This window comes from Taurulus bubalis, assembly GCF_910589615.1.
Source record: "Taurulus bubalis genome assembly, chromosome: 5".
Classification (NCBI taxonomy): domain Eukaryota; kingdom Metazoa; phylum Chordata; class Actinopteri; order Perciformes; family Cottidae; genus Taurulus; species Taurulus bubalis.
Window position 1 is genome coordinate 18,342,056 of NC_136593.1, and position 23,348 is coordinate 18,365,403.

At 42.6% G+C, this 23,348-nt stretch overlaps 3 protein-coding genes across 3 annotated transcripts; all 3 read left to right on the top strand.

Moving 5' to 3' along the window:
• Positions 1–398: 398 nt before the first annotated feature.
• Positions 399–8,354, top strand: stimate (STIM activating enhance; the record flags this gene model as incomplete). The annotated part of the gene is made up of 8 exons (XM_079217867.1): positions 399–609; positions 2,531–2,579; positions 2,679–2,774; positions 2,925–3,046; positions 3,328–3,440; positions 5,135–5,212; positions 5,378–5,521; positions 8,238–8,354. 8 exons carry the CDS (start codon positions 399–401, stop codon positions 8,352–8,354), a joined length of 930 nt encoding a protein of 309 aa, XP_079073993.1.
• Positions 8,355–11,696: 3,342 nt separating this feature from the next.
• mustn1b (musculoskeletal, embryonic nuclear protein 1b) lies at positions 11,697–13,769 on the top strand. The gene is made up of 3 exons (XM_079217868.1): positions 11,697–11,787; positions 11,898–12,021; positions 13,301–13,769. The coding sequence occupies exons 1-3, from the start codon at positions 11,779–11,781 to the stop codon at positions 13,414–13,416; spliced, it is 249 nt and encodes an 82-aa protein (XP_079073994.1). The 5' UTR covers positions 11,697–11,778; the 3' UTR covers positions 13,417–13,769.
• A 1,517-nt stretch (positions 13,770–15,286) lies between these two features.
• Positions 15,287–22,990, top strand: itih3a.1 (inter-alpha-trypsin inhibitor heavy chain 3a, tandem duplicate 1; the record flags this gene model as incomplete). The annotated part of the gene is made up of 22 exons (XM_079218511.1): positions 15,287–15,400; positions 15,621–15,650; positions 15,850–15,873; positions 16,455–16,609; positions 16,747–16,851; positions 16,989–17,151; positions 17,298–17,408; positions 17,550–17,678; positions 17,903–18,019; positions 18,110–18,278; positions 18,399–18,524; positions 18,646–18,827; positions 19,217–19,402; positions 19,508–19,647; positions 19,858–20,018; positions 20,197–20,223; positions 20,329–20,382; positions 20,811–20,924; positions 21,086–21,287; positions 21,385–21,557; positions 22,634–22,745; positions 22,852–22,990. 22 exons carry the CDS (start codon positions 15,287–15,289, stop codon positions 22,988–22,990), a joined length of 2,733 nt encoding a protein of 910 aa, XP_079074637.1.
• Between the last annotated feature and the right edge of the window lie 358 nt (positions 22,991–23,348).

Below are 23,348 nucleotides of genomic sequence, written 5' to 3' on the forward strand. Positions count from 1 at the left end.
TTTAAAATAAGCGGCAGCATTGGTTGCGTCTGTCAGAGCTGCTACTTGACACGTTTCTGCGGGGTGTCCGGTACCAACGTTAGCTCAGCCAATGTGTTCACTGCCGCACGGACCTTCCACGTTGGAGAGATTGTTTTTTAACGTTGTACCGCGCAGACGAGTGGGTCACGGTAACCTTTCGTGGTTTCACTTCGAACGAAAGAAAAAGCCATGACTGCGTGGACGTGTGAAGCAGGAGAATGAGTGTGCGGCGCCTGGAAGGGAGAGGATGCCACCATCTTTCACTGAGGACTGTCCAGCTTAACCTATCGATTAGCTGACTAAAGGACCGGGGAGCGAGCGCGCGAGCACACACAAGAAAAGCTAACGCTCTCGGCTTTACCGACTAGTCTCGTCCCATGGCTGCTGTCAGTGGAGTCAACGCGCTGTCCCAGCTGGGAGATGTGGCACTGGCTGGTCCAGGACCGGTGTCCGTCGCCAACACGTCGGTGTCCGCCACCCCGACGCCCGGTACTGATAACCGGGGCTGCGAGAACGGCGCCTTGATGGACTCGTTTGGGATATTTCTGCAAGGACTTCTGGCTGTGATGGCTTTCAGCACGCTGATGTGTGAGTATGGCTGCTGCGTGTCAGATATCTGACAGGACCGGGCAATTATCCAATGGCGTCACTCGGTTAATCAAAGATAATTGGTATCAGCTGTGAGGCTCGTGCCAGAGTCTATTACTGGCGGAGGCAAACAATAAGTAGACAGACTTCTTGTGTATTTTAAAGCTAAGTGCACGAGTCTGTTGTTGAAGTTGTTGGCTGTGGTTTTAATAAAAGCTGCCTCCTCGCTACACCTTCCTGCTACATTATAGGAAAGTATTCTGCTCTCAGGTTAAATTGAGAGGCGTTCTCACTGTAGGAGTTGTGTTTGGCAGGTGGCAGTCAAATCAAAATAAATAAATCACAAAGTCACCAGCTCTCTCAATCTGTGATATGGGCCTGCAGTTCCAATTCACCAGTTTTTTTTAACTTATTTGCAGACAAAAAACTGCCCCATTGTAGATATAACATGACAAAGTAAGATACATTGCCTGCTGTTTCACGGTAAAATAACAAAAAACATCATCACCTCCTTTTACTCACAGTGTTATGTAATAACTGACAAGTCTGCATTTCAAGAACACACTACATTGCACAAACTGATTATTCTTGTTTAATTTCTCTCGAATCATCTGCACACATTTGTTGTCCAACTCACGCTTTACAATTTTGAGAGAGTCAGGAAACTTTTGCCTAGAATAAAAAGTCCCACTCAGACTTAAGCTTGGTTAGATACGGCCGGTGTCTCGTACATAGCACTGACAGCTGTGTGACCTCATGGGAGCAGCCTCAGTCCTGTGTGTCCCAGCAGCTCCACAGTGATGAGGAATGTTCAGTATTTCATGCTTTTTCCTTTTCCTCTGGAGGAGGCCTCGGCCTCCATTCACATCACACCCAGCTGCACACAGGGTGTGTTTAGTCTGAAGTCATACTGGTGCTCAAAGCAGAAATTGAGGTCACAGCTCGGTGTATAGCTTGCCTGCACCGAAACACAAACATCCTTTGGGTAAATGAGGAATCACAGCGTTGAACAATGATGCTCTAATGATGACATGTCTGATGTTCGAAAATGTACTCAGTGATGTCATAACGTAGGGAAGGTCGCCTCTCATCATGCAGCTTTGTGTGTAATAGGAGATAAAAGGGGAGATGGTAGTGTCATGAAAAACAAGCCAATGTTGTGTTGGACCTACACTGCTTTTAATGATGAGCCTTTTCGCTTTAAATCCTTGTTTCTCCTTTACACACAGGGATTAAGTGAGTTCTTCTAAAAATTCACACAGATACATTTTTAACAATAGTAGAGTTTGCTTTCTCTGTTACATGAACCGGTCTGGACAAACAGCCTAATCTTTGTCATTGTCTTACTACAGTCTTTCTTGACTTGGTCAGATTGTGATGTAACACTGAAGTATTTAGAGGCTGATCCACTTCTAACTTTTTGCCATATTTTAAACTTGTCTCTGTTTCCTGTAAACTTAGCCATAAACTGAAAATACAAGGATCATATTAATCATGTCATAGCTGCTGCACAGCATAGTAGGTCATGTGTTGGAGTTCTGGTCTGGGCCACTAGTTCACTTCCTCTGTGACCAACAAGATATTGCCATTGGCCTGTATCTGTCTCCCTCTAACTAGATGTCATTCAGTGTCACATAGGTTTGACAAGGAAACTGTTAAACTGCACAAAGGGAATGTCAGCCCTCATTTCCAAAGCATGCATATGTCAGTTGAGACTAAGATTTCCAGTGGAACAAAACAAACAGCCCCAGATAAAACCAACAAAACGCTCATTGGACCCATAACCGCTCGCCTGAGGGCTGTAACTCGGTTAAATCAAAACAAAAAGATATTCTGTTTGATTGATTCTCTGTTCCTCTGTGTTTCTGAGTGATCTGTATTAAAATCTCACCATCGTTGTGATGCACTCTTTCCTCCGCAGTGAAACGCTTCAGGGAGCCAAAACATGAGCGGAGACCCTGGAGGATCTGGTAAGGATGAACCAACTTGCATTAGTTTCTCTGCAAAGGCATCTAATGGATCCCACTGGTGTGCCTCTGAAGCATATGAACTGTTCTGTCTCTTTGCAGGTTCCTGGACACCTCAAAACAGGCCATTGGGATGCTGTTTATCCACTTTGCTAATGTCTACTTGTCAGATCTCACCGAGGAGGATCCTTGCTCTCTGTGAGTCGATCCTGTATTTGAATGTCCTGGATTTAACTGTTCAAATTAATGATATTTAGATTAGTCGTTGAAGCGTTGAATAATTAGGCCGTCCATTAGGAAAGCTTTGACTGACGATTCAAATTGCATTCACTCCTCTGTCTCTCCCAGATACCTCATTAACTTCCTGTTGGATGCTTCTCTGGGCATGTTGCTGATCTATGCGGGGGTGAGAGCCGTCAGTGCGATTGTAGAGTGGAAGCAGTGGGACTCTCTGCGTTTTGGTGAATATGGTGAGGACCATGTGTGTGAGTTGTACAGTGGGAGCTCCAGCACGTTCCTAAAATGCCTGTAAAGCCCATAGGAGGGCAGTAGAGAGCTACCCTCAGCAGTGCAGCGCTGCAATGCCATTTCTTCCATTGCCAGTGCCTCTTTTGTCCATGAAACACATTGTGTATCACAGAAGCAGTAATAACAATCTGTGCTGCATAAACTGTACACATACCGAAGTAGACTTTTCTGACAGAAATATGTCTTCCTTTGTGTGTGTGTGTGTGTACGTGCGTGTGCGCAGGAGAGCCAGTGCAGTGCACAGCGTGGTTGGGCCAGTGTATCCTCTACATCCTCATCATGGTGTTTGAGAAAGTCCTTATCATGCTCGTCCTCCTCATCCCCCAGTGGAAGAAGGTAAGAAAAAAAGGAGTTAACCTGATTTAAAAACAAGAATCCCCTGTGATGTCATGATGATTCTTTTTCAATATTCCAAAGTGTTGCAGGAGTTGATTTTGACCCCATCAGCAGGATATGTCAAGGAAAAATACCCTTCATTTACACTATTATTAGGACTATGTTGCTCTTTCACTTGTACTGTTTGCTACATTTGAAAATATTTGGCGGGTTTTTAATTAACTTGCTGAAGATCACGAGTATTGTGATAGGTTGAGTGCTTTTCTAAATACTGTACAGTATTCTCATTGATATAGAGTCATATAAAAGGGACCAGACAGCACCTAAAGTCAACAAAGACTAAACTAAAACTCTTGATACATTTTGCAAAACTCATTGCATATTTGAATTGACACATATGTTTAGATTTCACCTGGTAAGCTGGTTTCATGTGTGCATGTACGTTGTTTCCACACCTTTCTTAAAGTCAAAGATAAGTCCTTTTACATTGCATGCCACACAGCATACTTAAAACTCGTAAAGTTCTGTTCCCTGACTGGGAATCGAACCCAGGCTGCAGCGTTACAGCGCTGAATCCTAAACAATAGACCACCAAGTTTGTTTGTTTTAGAAAGGCATGCTTTTTTTCCTTTCCTGTAGTTCTGTGCGGTGGTACTTGTAACTTTCATGTACTTAACAGTCACACCACATCGTCAACATTGGGAACCTGCAGGAAATATACATTTATTTTTTGCATTTGCATCGTTTACGTCCATATTTACTTGCCACCAGTTTTCCGTTGCCTCTGTTCGCGAGCTAATGTGTTTCTTTGCATGTTTTCCTCCACCTTTAGACCAGTGTGAAACATGAATGTCCATCGCTACACCTGTGCTTCTTAGATACGACACAGTGTGAGTTCTGAACGTAACATTGCAATTGAGAAAGACCTAATTGGTTGTTCCCTGACCGGGAATCAAACCCAGACCACAGCGGTGAGAGCGTCCAATCCCAACCACTAGATCACCAGGGACATCTGGGGCAGGTTTCCTGGAATGCGTGGGGCCAGCTGTGCAGAGGACAGCTGTTGAAGCTCTGTAACATGCCCTACTCGTGGTGTGTAGAAACACCATTACAAACAGTAACTATAAATATGATGTCACAATAAATCCAATTTGGCACCTTCTACAATGCACACGCAGAAATGTTTGCATTTTGGTAGCCTGCAAGGCATTTCGGTTTTCGTTTGTAAAGGTCGAAGGTCGACATCATTACAATGAAGCATTTTCATCTTTTAAATGATCTTTTAGATGCAGATAAATGTTCTTCTCTAGAAATCAAAATGTAACTCAGTGAGAGTTAAAATGCTTCAACAAAACATCTCAATCTAAAAAAAAAAACCAGCTCATTCTCTAACAAATATTCAGTTTAAAAGGAGGGCCTTAAAACCTTCACAATTCCATCAACAGATTTGTTCAGCAAATGATCACGTTTGGTAAACTCTCCTTGAGATTACTTTGCGTTTGCAGACCAGATGATGATGATGATGATGATGTTTGGTTGTTTCTGGCAGATTCCAAGTTGTGGCGTGGGCTCCAGTAGACCATCCTTCTAATTTATCATTGCTCCTACTGAGCTTTGAACTGTTAGCCTGAGGCTTGGAGTGCTGTATATGCTTATGCCTGTGCTTGTGTGTGTTGTATGTGTTTGTGTCGCAGCTGACTCTCCTCAACCCCATAGAGAATCCTGAACTGGAACTGGCCATCGTCATGCTCATCGTTCCGTTCTTCGTCAACGTAAGTCTGCTGTTACCATGTGTTTTTCTCTGCACCCTGATTTTACAGCTCACAGCTACACAAATACTGCATGTCTCAAGCGAGATACTTCATAATTTATCCTGGCCACTCTAGTGTGTGTGTGTCATATCATTCACCACAGTATTTTTCCTGTGTTTCCTTTAGGCCCTCATGTTTTGGGTGGTAGATAATTTCCTCATGAAGAAACACAAGACGAAAGCAAAGCTGGAGGAGAGAGAGGAGGACTCACGGGGGAACAGCAAGGTGCGCTACAGACGAGCTCTGTCCCATGACGACTCAGAGTCAGAGGTAAGTCTCACTGGCTGGCTTGGTACTGACTGGCTCTCTGTTCTGGACAAACTAGCTTGGTAATAATTCTGCACTCTCTCAGTCTGAAAGAGGAACGTGTTCTTGAGGGGTTACGGGTGCCGAGATCAGTTATTTTATAAGCTTGTAAAGCAGATGAGCCCAATGCAGAGTTCTGCTCTAGACACATTACCAACCATTCATACGCCCACCATCACATTAGTCATGACACCAGTCTGGCATGAGCTTGTTTTCCTTAAAAAGTTTACCCTTGATTTCTCACAGAAATCTTTGCTGCGGGTGAAACGTTTTTTTTTTTTACTTAGGAAGGTTCTTTACTGAGTGAAATGTGCTGCAAGTATCTTAAGTGGCAGCAGTGATGAGAGCTGGTCAAATTTTCTAAATGCTGAGGAAGATGCCAAGGAAAGGAGATAATACCGCCCCACAATTCCTTGCGGCAGCAACATTTGCCGTTCATGAAAACAAACAATGTACTTTTCTTGCACTGATTTAGACATTATTTTCATACGGTACATAAATACTAATGGGATTCATGTTGAGAAATATGAGTGACAGTAACCACTTAATTAGTTTCATTGCATTCATCTTTTTTTATTTTAAATGTAACAAATCATAATGACACATGGTATCATGTTTACGCGACATAGTGAAAGTGGAGTCCCTGTGCACTGCAGTTCCTCATGAATACTCCTTCACATCTTTCCTCTTTTTGACCGGAGCCCTTGTTTCCTCACAGGCCGCATGTGTGATTGCTGAATTACCAAACTGTTTCTGATCAAGCAGTCAAACTGTTAGTGTTCCTGTGGCACTTTGTGATATCACAGTTGTCACTAAGAACCAGCACCTGAGGGTCATCACCAACACCGGGTGAAGGTGGAAGGACACTCCCACTGATCACATTATACAGATGATTTTATCCACATGGAGTTCAACCTCTAATTCATTATAGTTGCCAGCTCTGGTCACTGTTGCTCATAGCAAGCTGTGGCATTACATTTTTGTTGTGTTGTCGTTGCAATTGAGCTTTTTTCTACTTGTGAGACTAGCAGGCTAGTAAAGAGCAGACTGATATGGTTTCATGTGTACATGTGGCTATGAAACCCTTGAAAGGCTTAAAGATGTGTTACCAGGTGACTCAAGTAGGACACTCGTATCACACTTATCGTTAAAAACAATGAAAGCAGTCGGGTGTCTCTTGCCGACACTCAGAGTAGTTTACTGTTATGACCAATTTAACCAAACGGATACAAAAAGAACCAGTCATGTCCTTCTTGTTGGAGTTGGCAGCAGCTCGTAAAGTGGTGTTGATTTATAACCCAAACATGCGTCACTTCTCTTTTTAACGGCTGTTGAACAAGCTGTTACACATGGTGATATTGTTCTTCCTGTGGTCAGATAATGAGCCAGAGATGAGAAGTATAGGTCAGACAGAAGTCAAGAGGAAGTAATCAGGTGTGCAGGTTTGGGTTTTGGCTGCTGATCTGTGTTTGCTGAGGGCACACAACACAGTCGTGCAACGGACGAGGCGTCGGACTATAAATCAGAGCTTTGACTCCTGGCTGTTTTTTTTATAACTTTTGACATCATTGTGTTTATTTTTAATTTTGCTATCTTAACTGCTGATATTTGTGAAATGGGGTCGTTGTGCAAAAGGATTTGAGCAACACCGGGTTCTTTCTGTTATTAATACTAGTTGCATTTCTTGTCAGTGGGCCTCACATCAGTACCTTTTTAGACCATGCAAAGCTCCTTTACAAGGCTTTTTAACATTTGAATGGTCAAAGCAGTGCAAACAAAAGCCAGCTTCATGGTCTGTTTCACTAGCCAGATAACCCTGGGGAGCATGCTTTCAGCAGAGCGCTGAGCAGTGGGGGAAGGGTGCGCTCTGCTGAAACAGATGTTTTTGCTTTCAGCAAGCATGAGAGTTTCCAGCGGGCTAGTGGCGCAATGGATAACGCGTCTGACTACGGATCAGAAGATTCTAGGTTCGACTCCTGGCTAGCTCGGATCTTTTGCTCTTATTAGGGTGAAAACAGAAAATGATTCATGTATCAATAGATGACTAAATACATGCCAAATGTCCTTTTTTTACATTCAAAGCTTCTATTGAGGCTTTTGAATGAAGCTTTGAAAGTGTGTTATTATTGGACGAGCCTCTCCTGTGTGCGTGTGTGTGCTGAATGCAAATAAATATGTATTGAAGCAGGATATTGCATTTGATCAAAACATGTTTTGAATATTTTTAATGTTTCAGACTGAGGACGGAGACAGCAGCACACATGGGCAACACTCACTGTCCTGTATGTGTGTGTGTGTGTGTGGTGTGTGTGTGTGTGTGTGTGTTTTTTTTAAATAATCAATATACAGAATATATATAGAACCCGTGCTCTGCTTCAACACTGGAGACTGGACTTGCCAGACTCTGAACGTGGGATTTCCCCCTAGAACTGCCCCTGCAAGAGAGGGTGCCCCTGCTGATTTGATTTTATCATTACTTTTAAAATTGGTTTCTGAGACCCTCGACTTAATGTAAGTGAAATACTAAATTTCCCCCATTTATTAATCACAGCAAAGTCCTGTCATATCCTCAGTGGACAAAATCGGGCGATGTTACGTCTTTCAGAAACTGTGCAGCTTCCCCCATTATAATCCAGTATGTGAGAATTATAATTTGGTTTCTCTCTCTTATGTTTTGTAGATCCTTTTCTCAGCAGACGACGAAATGGACGAGTCTGATGAAGACGATGTTCGGCGGCTCACTGGCCTGAAGACGGTGAAGAAGAAGAAGAAGCTTCGCATGGGGATCCCTGTTTGACCCGTGTGCCTCGCTGAGCTGCTCCGAGCGGATCTCCTCCGGTAGCTGTTCCCCTTGCAGGCCTGCACCGCCACAGATTCAGAGTCGGCCTGAGGGGTTGACCCAGTCGTTCCAGACATGGGATGCCCTCTGACAGAAGGAGATACTGTAGCTGCAGTCCTTTTATTGTTGACTCCTGGAGGACTAACGTGGGAATTTATTGAACACACTGGGAGATATATTTTTACGGTTAACCAGGTACATCGGATCACTGTTGCGTCTTGACGTGGCACTCTGTGTTTTAAAAGAATAGGGGCGGGAACAAACATAATATTGTTAAATCCTTCATGTATGCATAATAGGAAAATCTTAACACTGGTGTAATACTGTTTGGACTCTGGTGGCAGTGTGTATGGGGACAATGGTCCAGGACCGGATGAATTTAAATGGCCACAACAGAACATCATGCAAACTATACTGTTCAATGTTTTTTTTTACATGTGACAGTCTGACATGTCCTCTAAAGGGATTGTATCCCCGATGTAGATCCCATTTAAACGTTGTCCTTTGTTTTCTCATGTAGATGTACCACCATGGCCTGTGATGTGTGTGTGTGTGTGTGTGTGTGTGTGTGTGTGTGTGTGTGTGTGTGTGTGTGTGTGTGTGTGTGTGTGTGTGTGTGTGTGTGTGTGTGTGTGTGTGTGTGTTACAGACACACCTCTAATTTAGATGAGCGTCACGTCAGAGTGCTTGAATCACTGTATTGATGCAACTTTCCAGTTAGACACATAACTACGACATATCTTGTCTATGTGCTGTTACTCGTGTCAAAGGGAGCACATTAACGCTTGCAGCAACCTTCCATTGTTATCTCCTGTCATTTCAAGTGTTGAACCTGTAGGACTGCAAGTTCCACACTGCAGCGGCCGTCTGATGTCCGCTCAGCGTGTGTTGTTTTTGTCTGTAGAAACAAGACGGCAGTCTCCGTCTGTTTGTGACCGTTTTACTGATGTGCTCTGATTGTGTGTTCTTTGTCTTTGAATGTCTTTTGTCTCATTTCAAGTTGTTGTTGTTTTTATAGTTTTTGAGTGTTCTTTTTGGGCCAAAAAGGTGACTATGCTTGTTCCAAAAGTGTTCTTTATTCCTTAACTCCAACAAGGAGAGTAGATATGGGAACCATCTCTTGCACAATTTACACAGCTTTCACCTTTCCTTTTGTGTGAGTTTATTTGTGTTATCTTCTTTTGTTACAATGATGTGCCTGAGTTAAATTACCAGCAGGTGGTTTTCTTTTTTCGGTTTGATATATATATTTTTTGGGACTGTTTTAACCAGAGCTCCAGATTTCCAGGCATGAAGCAGCATTCAGATGGCTCTGATGTGAAGAATGTAACATGCATAGACCTCGAAACTGTTAAGTGACTGGACCAGACAGTCGGGAGATGTGTGTGTGTGTGTGTGTGTGTGTGTGTGTGTGTGTGTGTGTGTGTGTGTGTGTGTGTGTGGGGGTGTGTGTGTGTGTGTGGGGGTGTGTGTGTGTGTGTGGGGGTGTGTGTGAGTGTGTTCGTAAGCGTGTGCGCACGCCAGGGTTTATATATACACAGTATACCTGCATGTACTGGCGTGTGCTGGATGCATGTGTGTCTGCTGGTCTTTAAAGTACATGGAGAGTGACATACTTTGGCAAGTACGGTGGTGGTGTGGATTTCATTTTTATGTTTTTGGGACGTTGGCAGAGAATAAATGATGTGCATTTTAAAGGAGGGAAAGTGCAGCAGTTGTGGTAACTCACAGCTCAGTCAGGACAAATACATTGACTAGAGGGTGATTACAATGGCAAGTGACGGGGGTAAATTATCATTCTAAATGCTTTTCCAATAAAGAATGTGATACACTGTCATAATACAGCTTGTATGTGCACACAAAAAAAAGTAGCATCGTCCAATTAATGCAGGATATCATCGAGGGATTGAGTAGGAATAAATAATTGTGTGCATTGCTATTCCTTACTAGTTGAGGCGGCACTTTGACACACACACACCACCTATTTGGTGAGAAGTGCACTAGAGCCATTCGACCCTCAGTCATGAATGATTCTATGTCCAAAAATAAATCCAGCTGGTAACTTCTTACAAACAGCTAAGGGAAGACACACATTTAGTATCAGGCGTCATTGTCCTCCTTCAGAAGCTCTTAAAAATACATTACATCGTGGCTCATCGGCTTCAGTTAACACACACACACACACAATGTATTATCGCGACATAATTATATCATTAGTTGTTTTTCCTCCATCCCCAGTAACACTGGTAACACAATTCTGAAAGCCCCTTGTGTAGCTTCAAGTACAGCTAGTATATATAAGGCCTGTCACAGTTTAAGTTAGAGGAGGCTGAGAGATCTTAATTAACTTAAGCCTTGCACTTGTAAGGGCCTGATAAGCGCCGACACACACGTGTACTTTTTTGTGTGAGGTATTTACACGTGAGATTGTGTGTCTTTCTTAATCTGCGGCAGTACAGAGACAATACTCTCCCATTAAAAGACTGTCCTGGGACTGTGATGTTACACTTTAATGTGTCTTTCAGATGCTCGCTGCGTCGCCCAGTTTGTGGTTTTAAAATAGTGAGTCAGTGTGTCCATCATCGCACGGTTCACGGTAACACCTCACAGTCACACGATGATGCCTCGGGTAAATAACTCATTACAAAAGATTATAAACACAGTAAAAGTAAAGGTTCTGAAAAGAGAATGATGCAATAGTATAAATAAAGCAAAACAACATGTTCACAACAATTCAAATGTTTATATTTTATCATATGCTACATTATGATAATGTAATAATTTAGTACATAAATTCCCAAAATAATATTTAGGCTACTTGGTCTTCCTTGCTTGCTGTCTTTGAGAGATTCCAGACTTTGCTGAAACATATTTAGCAATTGACGTATAGACAACATGTTTACACCAAACCAAAGCTTGCAGACCTGTCTCATCCATTTTGATTGAATATTCTTTTGTGCTCGTTAGGCACCTGTAGATTTAGCTAAAAGTACAATTGTTATGCGAATGTCTCCTCCTGAGGCACAGACTATAACTCACATGAGAGAAGCATTGATGGCCCTGATTTAACCCAAACAAGACAGATGGATAGTTTTCTCAGCTGTTTCTCAGCTACTTTAGTTGTGTCCTGAATTATCAGCTGTTGGCCTGTCAGCTTATCGTTAAAAGGTGGGAGACCCGTTGCAGCCGTGCCATTCCTCACGTCACACCTAATAATACACACTGACAACAGACAGGGTGGGACACAGGGGGGCCTGACTGACTCACTGGGTCTGGGGCAGGACTATATATAAGGGAAGACAGAGACACACACTAGAAAAACAACCCGTGAATCTATCTGGAAAGAGGTGTCTGTGGAATCAATACGCCAACTTCAATCACCATGTCACAGGTAAGTGAGGTTAAACAAGGTGTTTTTGATATTTACAGAAATTGAACCCAGTGCTTCGAGTGGGACGACAGACACGATCGTAACCTTCCCATCTTTGATATTCACTCCAGCCAGCCGAGATGAAGAAGAAGAAACGTCCCCCGATGAAGGAGGAGGACCTGAAAGGAGCCCGCAGTAAACTGGGACTGAAGGGCGAGGTCAAGAGTAAGACCTATGAGGTCATGGCAGAGTGTGGTGAGTAAATCCTTTTGCTAATGTTGGTTCCTCTGACTCTGAAAAACAAGACGTGACCTTACCACCATGTCTGACGTAAATAAAAAGCAAAAAAATAGAAGATGAAGTGAATTGAATCATTAAATTCATAAATACATAAATTATTGAACATTCATAGAATAGTAGAAATAAATTGAAGGTATCTATTTCACAAATTGATTAAAACCTCGTATTTATTCATACTTCCACTTTATCGCATGTTACAAAAGTGCGTTCCCTGACCGGGAATCGAACCCGGGCCGCGGCGGTGAGAGCGCCGAATCCTAACCACTAGACCACCAGGGAAGTCTACATGGCGTCATGCAGCGCAATTTAAAAAAATGAAAGGAAGAAGCTATGCCTAACATAGGCTTTGTTTGAAGGAGGAGATTTTAGACATTATCATCGATAAAAGACCGTTGTTTAACACATGTAGCTTGTGTTACCGATAATAAACCAACAGTAGTGTTAGTTCATTTCAGCAAACGTTCTGCATTTACATTTTGACTGCTGACATGACAATTATAATAATTAACCCTGCAACAGGAGGCTGCATGTGGAAATGTGTCACCTGATCATTGGTGGAATTTACTTTTGCTCAAGTAAAAAACCTGGACAGACAGTTGTACTTGTACCTTACTGCTCCACATTTTACGTTGCTACGTTTAATTTGAGTTAGAAGTTTACAAGTAGTCCATGCACAGACACAAACACCGTCCATGCACACCCCTGCTGCACTTTAAACTTTGCCCATCCACACAAATATTGTCTCACATGTGTGTGTGTGTGTGTGTGTGTGTGTGCGTGTGTGTGCGTGTGTGTGTGTGTGTGTGTGTGTGTGTGTGTGTGTGTGTGTGTGTGTGTGTGTGTGTGGGTGTGTGTGTGGGTGTGTGTGTGTGGTCAGAATAAACATTAAAAAAAAACTTTCATTGACTGCAAGTCAAACTTGCTTTTTGAATTCTTCTTGAGAGAAGATGTAGTTCACATGTTACATGCACTTTGTCCAACCTAAGAGACAATTCACAGCATTTTGAAATCCAGAGGCGTACTGTAAAGATATGAACATGTTTTTACACTGGTAGTGAGCCAGTTAGCGAGAGAGCTGCATCCTAAACACAAGACTAGCAGAGAGATGAAACAGGAAGACATGTTTCTTCCCACATTGTTGCCTTAATGATGCCCAAGTGGAGGAAGAGCAGTCACCTGGTTTAAGCATTCTATTGTCTGACGAGAAATTGTCTGTGTCTCCCTCTGCGTTCAGAACGTATGGGCAAAGTGGCTCCGTCTGTGTTCAGCGGTGTGAGGACGGGGACGGAGACGGCTCTGAGCACGCCTGCTGCTGCCAAAGCTCCCGGAGCCAGTGTGTTCGGCAAGTAGACTCGCTGCAGGAGGAAAGAAACACGCTGCAGTCTTCATGTCTCTGAGTCGAGGGTGATGCTGCAATCTGTGGTTTACAATGTTGTTGTTTTTTATTTTTATGAAGAGATGATGATTTAAGAGAGATACATTTTATATGTGTATGCCAGTATATTGTGTTGACATTACTGTGAAGTAAGCAGTTTAGTTACTTTGCAATGTGCACAGTGCTACAGACGGATGTAATGGATTGGGTTGTAATGTGTCTGATGAACTGTAAATGAGATGTGCGATTTATTATCAGTGTTGACAAAGATTGTCTGATTATTTGTTGTTCTTTTTTTTTTTACTGACTATTTTTCCTAAATAAATAATTCCCCCCCTTGTATTGAAACTTGTTATTGGCTTTATATTAGTACTAAACTACAAGAAGAGGGTAATTTGTCTGACCGTGGTTTTGGCGCAATTGGCGGATTCCGTAGGTCGCAAGCTTTCCAGAAAGATGCAGCAATCATGTGTGGCATCAAGCTAGGGATATGAAAATTTATATTTTTATAACTTGGGGAGCTTTCCCTTTCGAGTCCTTCTAGTCATATTTATGGTTTATGTTGATATTTATGGTTAAATTGTGTTATAAACTTAGGAGTGAGAAAAACTTTGAGAGTGAGAAAGACCTCCTGATGAAGAATTCTGCTCATGGTATGAATATAAATGATATCGGGCCTGAAGGAAACACAAATACCTTTATGTTTCAGTTCATAATATGCTTACATTATATTATATTATGCTTACATTGTACCAATGTATGTTTAGCTTCAAGTTACCACGAATACCGATCAATAAGCAATACTGCAGGGAGACGGTCGGGGCACGTGGCTCATTTTTGCCCCGGCTGAAATGATGAAAGTGTTAAAACCAATACTCAAAGCAACAACAACAAAAAGCCACAAATCACCTGCTCTGCTCTGTCATGGGATAAGCTCTGAATCTATCACTACTACTGCAATATGACATCCATACCGCTGATTTTCAAGTTTAAGAAATATGGCACAAAATGAGTGGGTCATATTTGCTCAGTGTTGGTCTTGAACCCTTTAGCAACGCGTGCCAAAGGCAGTGCCAGCTGATGTCAATGGCTCACCGGACAGAGAGCAGAGTACAGCTCGCCCATGTAGGTAAATAGTGTTTATCAAAAGGTTCAAAGTGGCATAAGCCTGCGGCCAAAAGATGTCTTTTCAAGTGAAATCAGTGAGATCACCAGGGGAAACATTTCCATTCAAAGACACTCTGTGATCAAGTTTATTTGTCCCAGTGTCACATCACAATAGTCAGATTCATCTGCACTATGCATGGCTTATGTTGGCCAAATCTACCACTAATCTGTTTAAATTTTGGGGTGGGGAAAAAAAGTGGAAAACAACATAAACACACTCATCAAGGGAAGCAGCGAAAGTTGAGGGAGAGAGTCCAGCAAAAAAATATATCTGCTGATTATTTAAAAGCGTTTATAAACAGCAAAAGACACTGTGAACTGACTGCTGTGACGTATAGTGTACTGTGTCTGTATTTGCGGACACTAAATAATATAACTATTATAACTAATATACACTCATGCTAACGCTTAAGGTGCTTGTCATGTTATCAAATGTTGCGTTATGTTTAAGTTCAGTGTCAGTCCAACCAACATGCACACACTCTCCAGCATGAGCACAAATATTTTCAGCAACGTTAGTCTCCTCAGGGTGCACCTCCTGCACGTTGAGCTCAGGTCTGATGGTCAAAACTCTGTGCCAATGCACACACAAACACACTTTTTGTCCCTCCTCCTCCAGGACAGAGAGCTTTTTACTCTCCGCAGTGAATTCAGACGCTGTTCAGTGGAAGTTTGGTCATGTCTGGACTGCAGGGTGTTGGACTGCTGCTGCTGTGGGGCAGCGCCTGCCTCTGGCTGCCCGGCCTGGCCCGCGGGGCTCTGGTCATATCCGGGGACCGTGAAGCTCTGCAGGTAACTTCCCACGCTGTCCTTTTCTGATATTCATTTGGAAACCACATTGTTTTATCGAAAAATTATTTATTTTCACAAACTAGTTTGGTCCTGTTTGGTTTTATGCACATTGTGCCTTCTAACTTCTCCTCTTTGTACGTATACGATACAATGATACGTTGGTTCATGTTATGCCCATCTTGGCATCACGTTGGTTCAGCCTGCTGTATTTGTATTTCAGGAGACAAGAGGAGCTGCCAAATCACTGCAGGTACTTGTGAGAAACAATTTACAGACAGACAGTCATTTTACATTAAACTATGAATGTTGTTCCAAAAAATTAACGAGGCTATTTTGATCATTCATATTATTATGTAGCATGATGCAACTGTGGCTGATCAAATTGCCAGATTTGCGCTGTCTTTGTACTCAAAGAAGAATCTCCCTTTTCTTCTTCTTCTTTGTTACAGAAAAGAAGTACAAATGAGGCCAAGGTAAGACAATAATCTGTCCGTATCTATTGTTTGTAGCTATTGATGATAATGGTCAGAAATATTCAGTTAAATGCAGCTTCATTCATCCTGTGAGGGTAGTGGTATGCAGGCAGCAGATCATTAACAGAGCAGAGCAGGAAAAGATGAGGAAAGAATAAATGACTATATTGAGCAATATATGGGTCCTTCTCTGGCAGGTTGATAAACAGGTCGCTACAGTGTGTCAATAAAGCGATTGAGAGTAACTAAATTCACTGAAAATTAGTTAGCTTAATTTCTGCACTTTTCCCAGTCTTGAGGATGCAGCGCCCAGGTTGACTCACCGAATCGCTCTCACACAACACTCCCAATGTGGAATCAGTGACATAATGTCCTTTAAAAAAAAAAAAAACTGTCAAAGTTGTGTTCTAGTTTTCTTTGGCAGCAGTCAGGGCATCGTGCTGTGGACTGGACCCACGTCTGTTTGAAACAACATGAAAATAGCAGATCTTACAGGGCTTCACTGCACAAACTGTATGTGAAGCGCCTGTGCTCAGAGGCTTTCACTAGTGTTTCAATCTCTCCCTGTCCTTCTGCCTCAGGTAGAGGTGTACAGCGTGAAAGTGGACTGCACGGTGACGTCTCGTTTCGCTCACACCGTCACGACCTCCAGGGCTCTGAACAAGGCAAACTCCTCCCAGGAAATCTTCTTTGAAATGGAGCTGCCCAAGACGGCCTTCATCGTCAACTTCAGCATGTCAGTCTGTCTCCTCTCTGATCTGTCAACATGTCTGCTCACATTATGACCATTTTTTGTGTGACGGTCATGCGCTTATGATGAGTTTTCTCAATGATGCAGTGAATTAATGAGTTCCGCATGTTCGTTCCTTACAGGGAAATTGATGGTGAGGTGTATGTCGGTGAGGTGAAGGAGAAAGAGAAAGCCAAGAAACAGTATGAGAAGGCTGTTTCCTCTGGAAAGACTGCTGGACTGGTCAAGTGAGTCGGTCCAGATGAAGAATACATAAACGCAGTATGAAATATGCAGTCAAGCATACTGTATTGAAACTTCCACTGACGTAGGGCAGATCATTTTGACATTAGAGGATGTCATTGGTGTCTGTGCTTCATTACAGGGCCTCTGGAAGGAAGATGGAGACGTTTTCAGTGTCTGTCAACATCGCAGCCAAAAGCAACGTGACTTTCATTCTGACCTACGAGGAGCTCCTTCAGAGGAAATTGGGCCAGTATGAGATCCTGACTCGAGTTAAACCCAAACAACCGGTGCAGGAGTTTCAGGTGAATCCATGTCCGTGTTTAAATCTGTCTTGGTCATTTCAGATATTCTGAACGAGTAGTTTACGTTACACATTATCTCTTCCTCGCTCTGTGTGTGTGTGTGTGTGTGTGTGTGTGTGTGTGTGTGTGTGTGTGTGGGGAGACAGATTGTGACAAACATCTATGAGCCTCAGGGCCTTTCTTATGTGGATGCCCATGCAACCTTCCTCTCCAATGAGCTGCTCCCCCTGGTGGTGAAAACTGTCACAGACAACAAGGTGAGTGATACAACAGGCCTTAAAGAACGTGTCTCTGATCGGTCTTGCAGATCCTCACTTCTTTTCCTCCACATTCAATAAAATGATTGATCCAAGAAACACTAGTAAGCTAAACTAGTCGCATCGTTATCCCTTTGTCAGGCGCACATCTCTTTCTCGCCAACCATGGACGAGCAGAGGAAGTGTCCAAATTGTGATGGAACGCTCATTGACGGAGATTTTGTCATCAAGTATGACGTGAAGCGAGCAAAGAACCTCGGGGACGTTCAGGTCAGCTGTCAACAAATACTCAGTATCTGTTGATGAATGCACATTTGAATCATGCTTCACATGTAAAACTATGCAGACTCACTTGAATGTTCTTTTTTCTGGAGGCTGAGTTGTATTTGGTGGATGTGAAATGAATCAATAACATTTTAGAGGGGAAATTCTTGAAGTTTTTGCCTTTTCATTCTTTCGTGTACGTGACTCTTCATTCATTCTCATCCATTCAGATTGTGAACGGATACTTTGTGCACTTCTTTGCTCCCCTTGACCTGCAAAGAGTCCCAAAGAATGTGGTGTTTGTGATTGACAGGAGCGGATCAATGGGTCGAGGAAAGATGGACCAGGTGAGAGACCATTCCGACATTTAATGTGTCTCCGATTTATTGATGCCTGCATGCACATATTTTGACCTCTGACCTTGTTACTTCTTGCAGACACATGAGGCAATGCTGGTCATCCTCAAAGACCTCCATGAAGAGGACCATTTTGCCCTCATCCAGTTTGATGATAGCATCGACGTTTGGAAGGAATCACTCACCAAAGCAACCAATGAAAACGTAGCTGAAGGCATGGAATACGTCAGAACGATACAGCCAATAGGAGGTTAATAGAATACACAAGTTATACAACGTTTATGCTAAACATCATCCTAACTCCTTTAATGATGGAAATATACACTCTCATACTAAACATTTTATGATTTGCGGTGTGTTTTCCTTCAAGTTACCGATATCAATAGTGGAGTGTTGAGAGGCGTGAACATGCTGCTCAAAGACAGGCAGGAGAAGAAGCTTCCAGAGAGAAGCGTCGATATGATTATTTTACTGACTGATGGAATGCCAAATCATGGTGAGCATGCAGAGTGTGTACATACTGTCGGACCCACTGTATAGTTGAGTGAGTGCACATTTGATTTATGCACATTCTATTTAGCATTTAATTTCTGCATGTTGCATCTGTGCGTTTAAAGGAGTGACTTCCCTCCCGGCCATCCAAGAAAACGTTCAATCTGCTATCGGAGGAAACATGTCTCTGTTCTGTCTTGGATTTGGAAATGATGTGGATTACTCCTTTCTGGATGTGATGAGCAAACAAAACAAGGGAGTGGCCCGCAGAATATTTCAGGGTTCAGATGCAGCCATTCAACTTCAGGTGGAGCCTCTCGGCTATGAATACATTTTTGAGCCAATTCTTATGATTTAAAAAAAAAGTTAAATGTAAATAATACCAGCTAATGTATATAGAGTGCTGCAGGAATGAGTCCTAAAATCAGAAAAGTTCCTTCATCTCGATGGAAATGTTTTTTTTTTAATGGGCTTTTGGTTAAATGCCTACACAATCACACCGACTACTTTTGGTCAAGGGAACCAGTGCGATGCTAAATTCAGGGGTTGGCTTACAAAGTTACGTCATCCTGCAGCTCTCCATAGTGTCACATTCTTCTACAGTTGTGTAAAAACTATTTTAGATACAGTTATTATAAAAACTAGTTTTTTTTTTACAAATACATGTAATTCAATGAGTGTATGCATTTGCTCCAGGGTTTCTATGAGGAGGTGGCCAGTCCTCTTCTTTCAGAGGTAGACCTGCGTTATCCTGTCAACACAGTGGACTCCCTGACCACCAACCAGTTCACCCAGTTGTATAACGGCTCAGAGATCGTGGTGGCCGGTCGGCTGATGGACAATAACCTGGACAACTTCATGGTGGAAGTGTTCGGCCAAGGGGTGAGGAGAAGAAAAAGGCAGACTTTTAGAGACAATGCTGAGTGGGAGAGAAGACATGTGTTTATTACTCTGTTTGTTGATTAGAAATCTTTATTCTCATTATAGTTTGAGGTGGACTTCCAGGTGCGGGGCCAGGCCAGTGCTTTGGACTGGGATGTGATGTACCCAGATGAGGAGTACATCTTTGGGGATTTCACAGAGCGTCTCTGGGCATACCTCACCATCCAGCAACTACTGGAGAAGAGGTCTGTTATTCAGTAATTCCACTCAAGCTCATACCTGGATTCACCTGGCATCTTGGTCTTCCGTTGGTCGAATGTCCATCTTTGTTAATGATACTTTTTGGGCATCATTTAAGGGCCCCATGATTGATCTTGTACTGATAATTTATAGATTCCGTGGTGTTTTTTCTGAATGTTGTATGTAACAACTTCAGTACATTTTCCTTCTTGCAGCAAGAGTGGAGCCCCAGAGGAGAAAGCCAACGCCACAGCCAAGGCCCTGGACATGTCTCTGCATTACAGCTTCGTCACCCCTCTCACCTCCATGGTGGTCACCAAGCCTGATACTGAGGACGGACCAGACAGCCCTCTCATCGCTGATAAACTGACTGAGGGTAAGGGAGCAAAGACAGGGTTTCCAACGTGATAACTGGGAAGGGTTTGCTCATCATGGCTGCTGCCGAGCGTTTTCTCTGAAAAGCAAAACCATACTCTAATACATTCACAAGCAATACTTGTTTCAACATATTACTTATATTTACTCAACTTGTCCATCTGTTGTTTTTTTGACAGAGCAAAGACAACAGGCAGAGAGAGTGGGTAAGATAGTTTTTGTTTTAACCATAGAGCCTCAAAATGTTATTCTGGGATAAAGTCAATTCACTGTATTGCTTTACATTTGAATTGAATTGTTCCTTTTTCTAGCACATCGCTATGCACCCCCTTCGTATAATCCATCACATGCACCCACATATTTAGGTAAGTACTCTTTACGCAATAGTAGCTGCATAGGCTCTGGGGATGAGTCAGTTTGTCATTTGGTCCGTCAGTCCATCACCACAAATATTAGATAAATTGCTAAGAATTTAGTTCATAGTCTTCAGAGGACCAAACACCTGCAAAACTAATGACATTCCCATTAAATGAACCTGTATTTTAAGTTTAGCACATGCTAACACGCTAAACTAAAGCTGGGAACATGACAGACATTAGACCTGCTCAACATCTGCACATTAGCATGTTGATGTTTGCGAACATGCTGTATTTTGTTTAGCTAGAAGCACCACTGTGACTATAAGTACAGCCTCACAGAGCAGCTAGCGTGGCTGTAGACTCTTAGTCTTGTTGACATGTTGTCACCAGCAGAACTGTGTTTGTCACTGTCGTTCTACTGGTGTCCCCCGCAGTGGATGGAGATCCTCATTTCATGATAGAGCTCCCTGACAGAGACGACGCCCTGTGTTTCAACATCAACGATAAACCAGGAACCATTTTCAACCTGGTCAGAGACCCAACACAAGGTCAGCCGTCAGTGCTGATTATCATCATGACTTTTTTTACCCCATGACTTTCTACTGCACTCCTTATAAACTGGTATTTGTGGACACTTCTCATGTATGTGCTAGTAAATCATACCAAGCAGTTAAACAGTGAGTGGCTGAATCCCACGTTGTTTCCTCAGGTATTTTGGTCAATGGCCAAATCATCGGAGACAAGAAGATCGCTCCTGATGGTAACATTAACACCTACTTTTGCCGTTTTGGCATCAAACACCAGACTCTGGGGGTGAAGCTGGAGGTGAGCACTCAGGACATCTCAGTGTTTCAGGACGGCAAACGGGTCACATTGCTGTGGTCTGATACGGCTTCTCTCAAAGGACCCAAGTAAGGAAGTCAAAGAGAGCTATCGCTCCACATGTGAAAACTAAAATCCAGTTGAGAACGAATAGTTGTCACCTCCCTCCTCTTATTTATCCTCCAGCGTGGATCTTTTCTTGACCAAGGATCGCAGCCTAACAGTAACTCTGAAGGATTCTGTCAAGTTTGTCATCCTGCTGCACAAAGTTTGGGAGAAGCATCCGTACCACCGCGACTACTTGGGGTTCTACACCCTGGACAGCCACCTCCTGTCCCCCTCTGTTCACGGCCTGCTAGGTACAACACGACACACATGCATTGTATATTTAAAAATAGAATAGCAGGTCAATACGAGTGATATGGATTGCTTTTCTGAATTCCATGGATGGATTGGCTCTATATCTGTCACTTTGTTCAGGGATTGGCCCGATGTTGACTTACTTACATGCGAAGTGGAGTACTTAATTTCATAGTTCGCTTTGTTAATAGTACATTTGGCAAGTCATAATCATGAACATTTGCACATTGCAGTTCCACCTCATCATGCACCCACTAAGAGAAAATAGAAAATAAGGAGAGTGAAAGAATCTGTAGCTCCCCTCTGCTTCACAGAGCTTCATAGTGAGTTTAGACTCGTTTTGCTGTTCGGTTGTGACTTTACTATTTCTGGTTGACTCTCATAGCGGTGTTTTTAGATGCAGGAGGGAGCTGTGCTCAGTGCAGCAGCTCTAACAATCCAAACTCCCTGCTCAGTGGAGAGTCAGCTATTTCCCTCAGGTGTTTGTAGAAACAGAAACAGAGCTCAAAGGAGAGTTAATATTGGACTTACATCTTTCAGGTGGCACGAAGCAAGACTCCAATTGAAAGATAATGTTGCTCTGTGTCTGCTGGATGTGTAGATGGGGAAACCTTTTTCTGCATGTTTGTCATAACTTTATAAAGTGATAATCAGATCAATATTTACAGTTTGCTGCGCTCAACTAATGGCCATTTTTTTTAATATTGCGGCTTCAACTAAAAATTGGATAGTTTCCCTAAATGAGACTTTTGTTCACAAATTCTCACAGGAGGTATTTCCCGTTGGATTCGTCAGATTTGCTGATTATTCATAATGATTTATAGTATAGTTTTGTGATGTTTTTTTGTTTTTTTTAGCAAGACACAGTTTAATGAAGTTACTAAACTAGAACCAGAATCAAACAACTGTCTGCCTTAAACATCTTTCATATGAACACAGGGATATTTAAATCTTTTTGACAGTATAACAGATGTAATGAAGCTAAAATTATTTGACTGCAGTTGGTGGAGAATTACAGGGTCAGAATGATTTTTTCTTTTATTATATTTTCTTTAAATGGTGGGTCGTCCTCCAGGTCAGTTCTACCATGGGATTGAATATGAGGTGTCAGATCTACGTCCAGGTGAAGTCCCAGAGAAACCGGACGCCACCATGTCTGTGAAAGGACAGGAGCTCAATGTGACCAGGTACACTACATATACAGGTGTCCCGTCTCAGGGTGGAGGAGTTTGCATGCAACGTGTGTCCTAAATGAATAAATGTTCTGTGTGACGTTTCTGTCTCGGTCCACAGAGGCTGGCAGAGAGACTTCAGGAGTGATTTGAAGAACGGAAGAAATGTTCCCTGCTGGTTCGTTCACAGTAATGGAACAGGCCTCATCGACGGAGATGCAACAGACTATGTTGTTTCAGGCCTTTTTAAAACGGTTTAAAAACAGGTTATGCCTCCATGTCTACCACAGAAATAATTAACTTAAATTCATTCAATAAATATAAAAACCTGCCTGTACTTACACCATGCTCTGACATCTCGTTGTTATTAAAGATATAAATCGTGACCCAAACTGTTTCCAAGTGATGAAAGTCTAGGACTCCTAAACCAAATGGTAGCAAATACAAGTCACCTCAGCAGTGACATTTATTACAATATTTATTCAAAGTTAAACAGTCCAAAAAGAAAACTCCAAATGACTGAGTGTTGTTTCACGACAGGAAATATCACCATTTGTGGGTGGGCACTTTCTGATGCTATATAATCCAGCGTATTAACTTCTCAGCATGTAGAGGAGG

Coding starts and splice junctions, on each gene's coding strand:
- mustn1b (XM_079217868.1), top strand. Junction 12,022..13,300: donor TGAGGTCATGGCAGAGTGTG/GTGAGTAAATCC, acceptor CTCTGCGTTCAG/AACGTATGGGCAAAGTGGCT.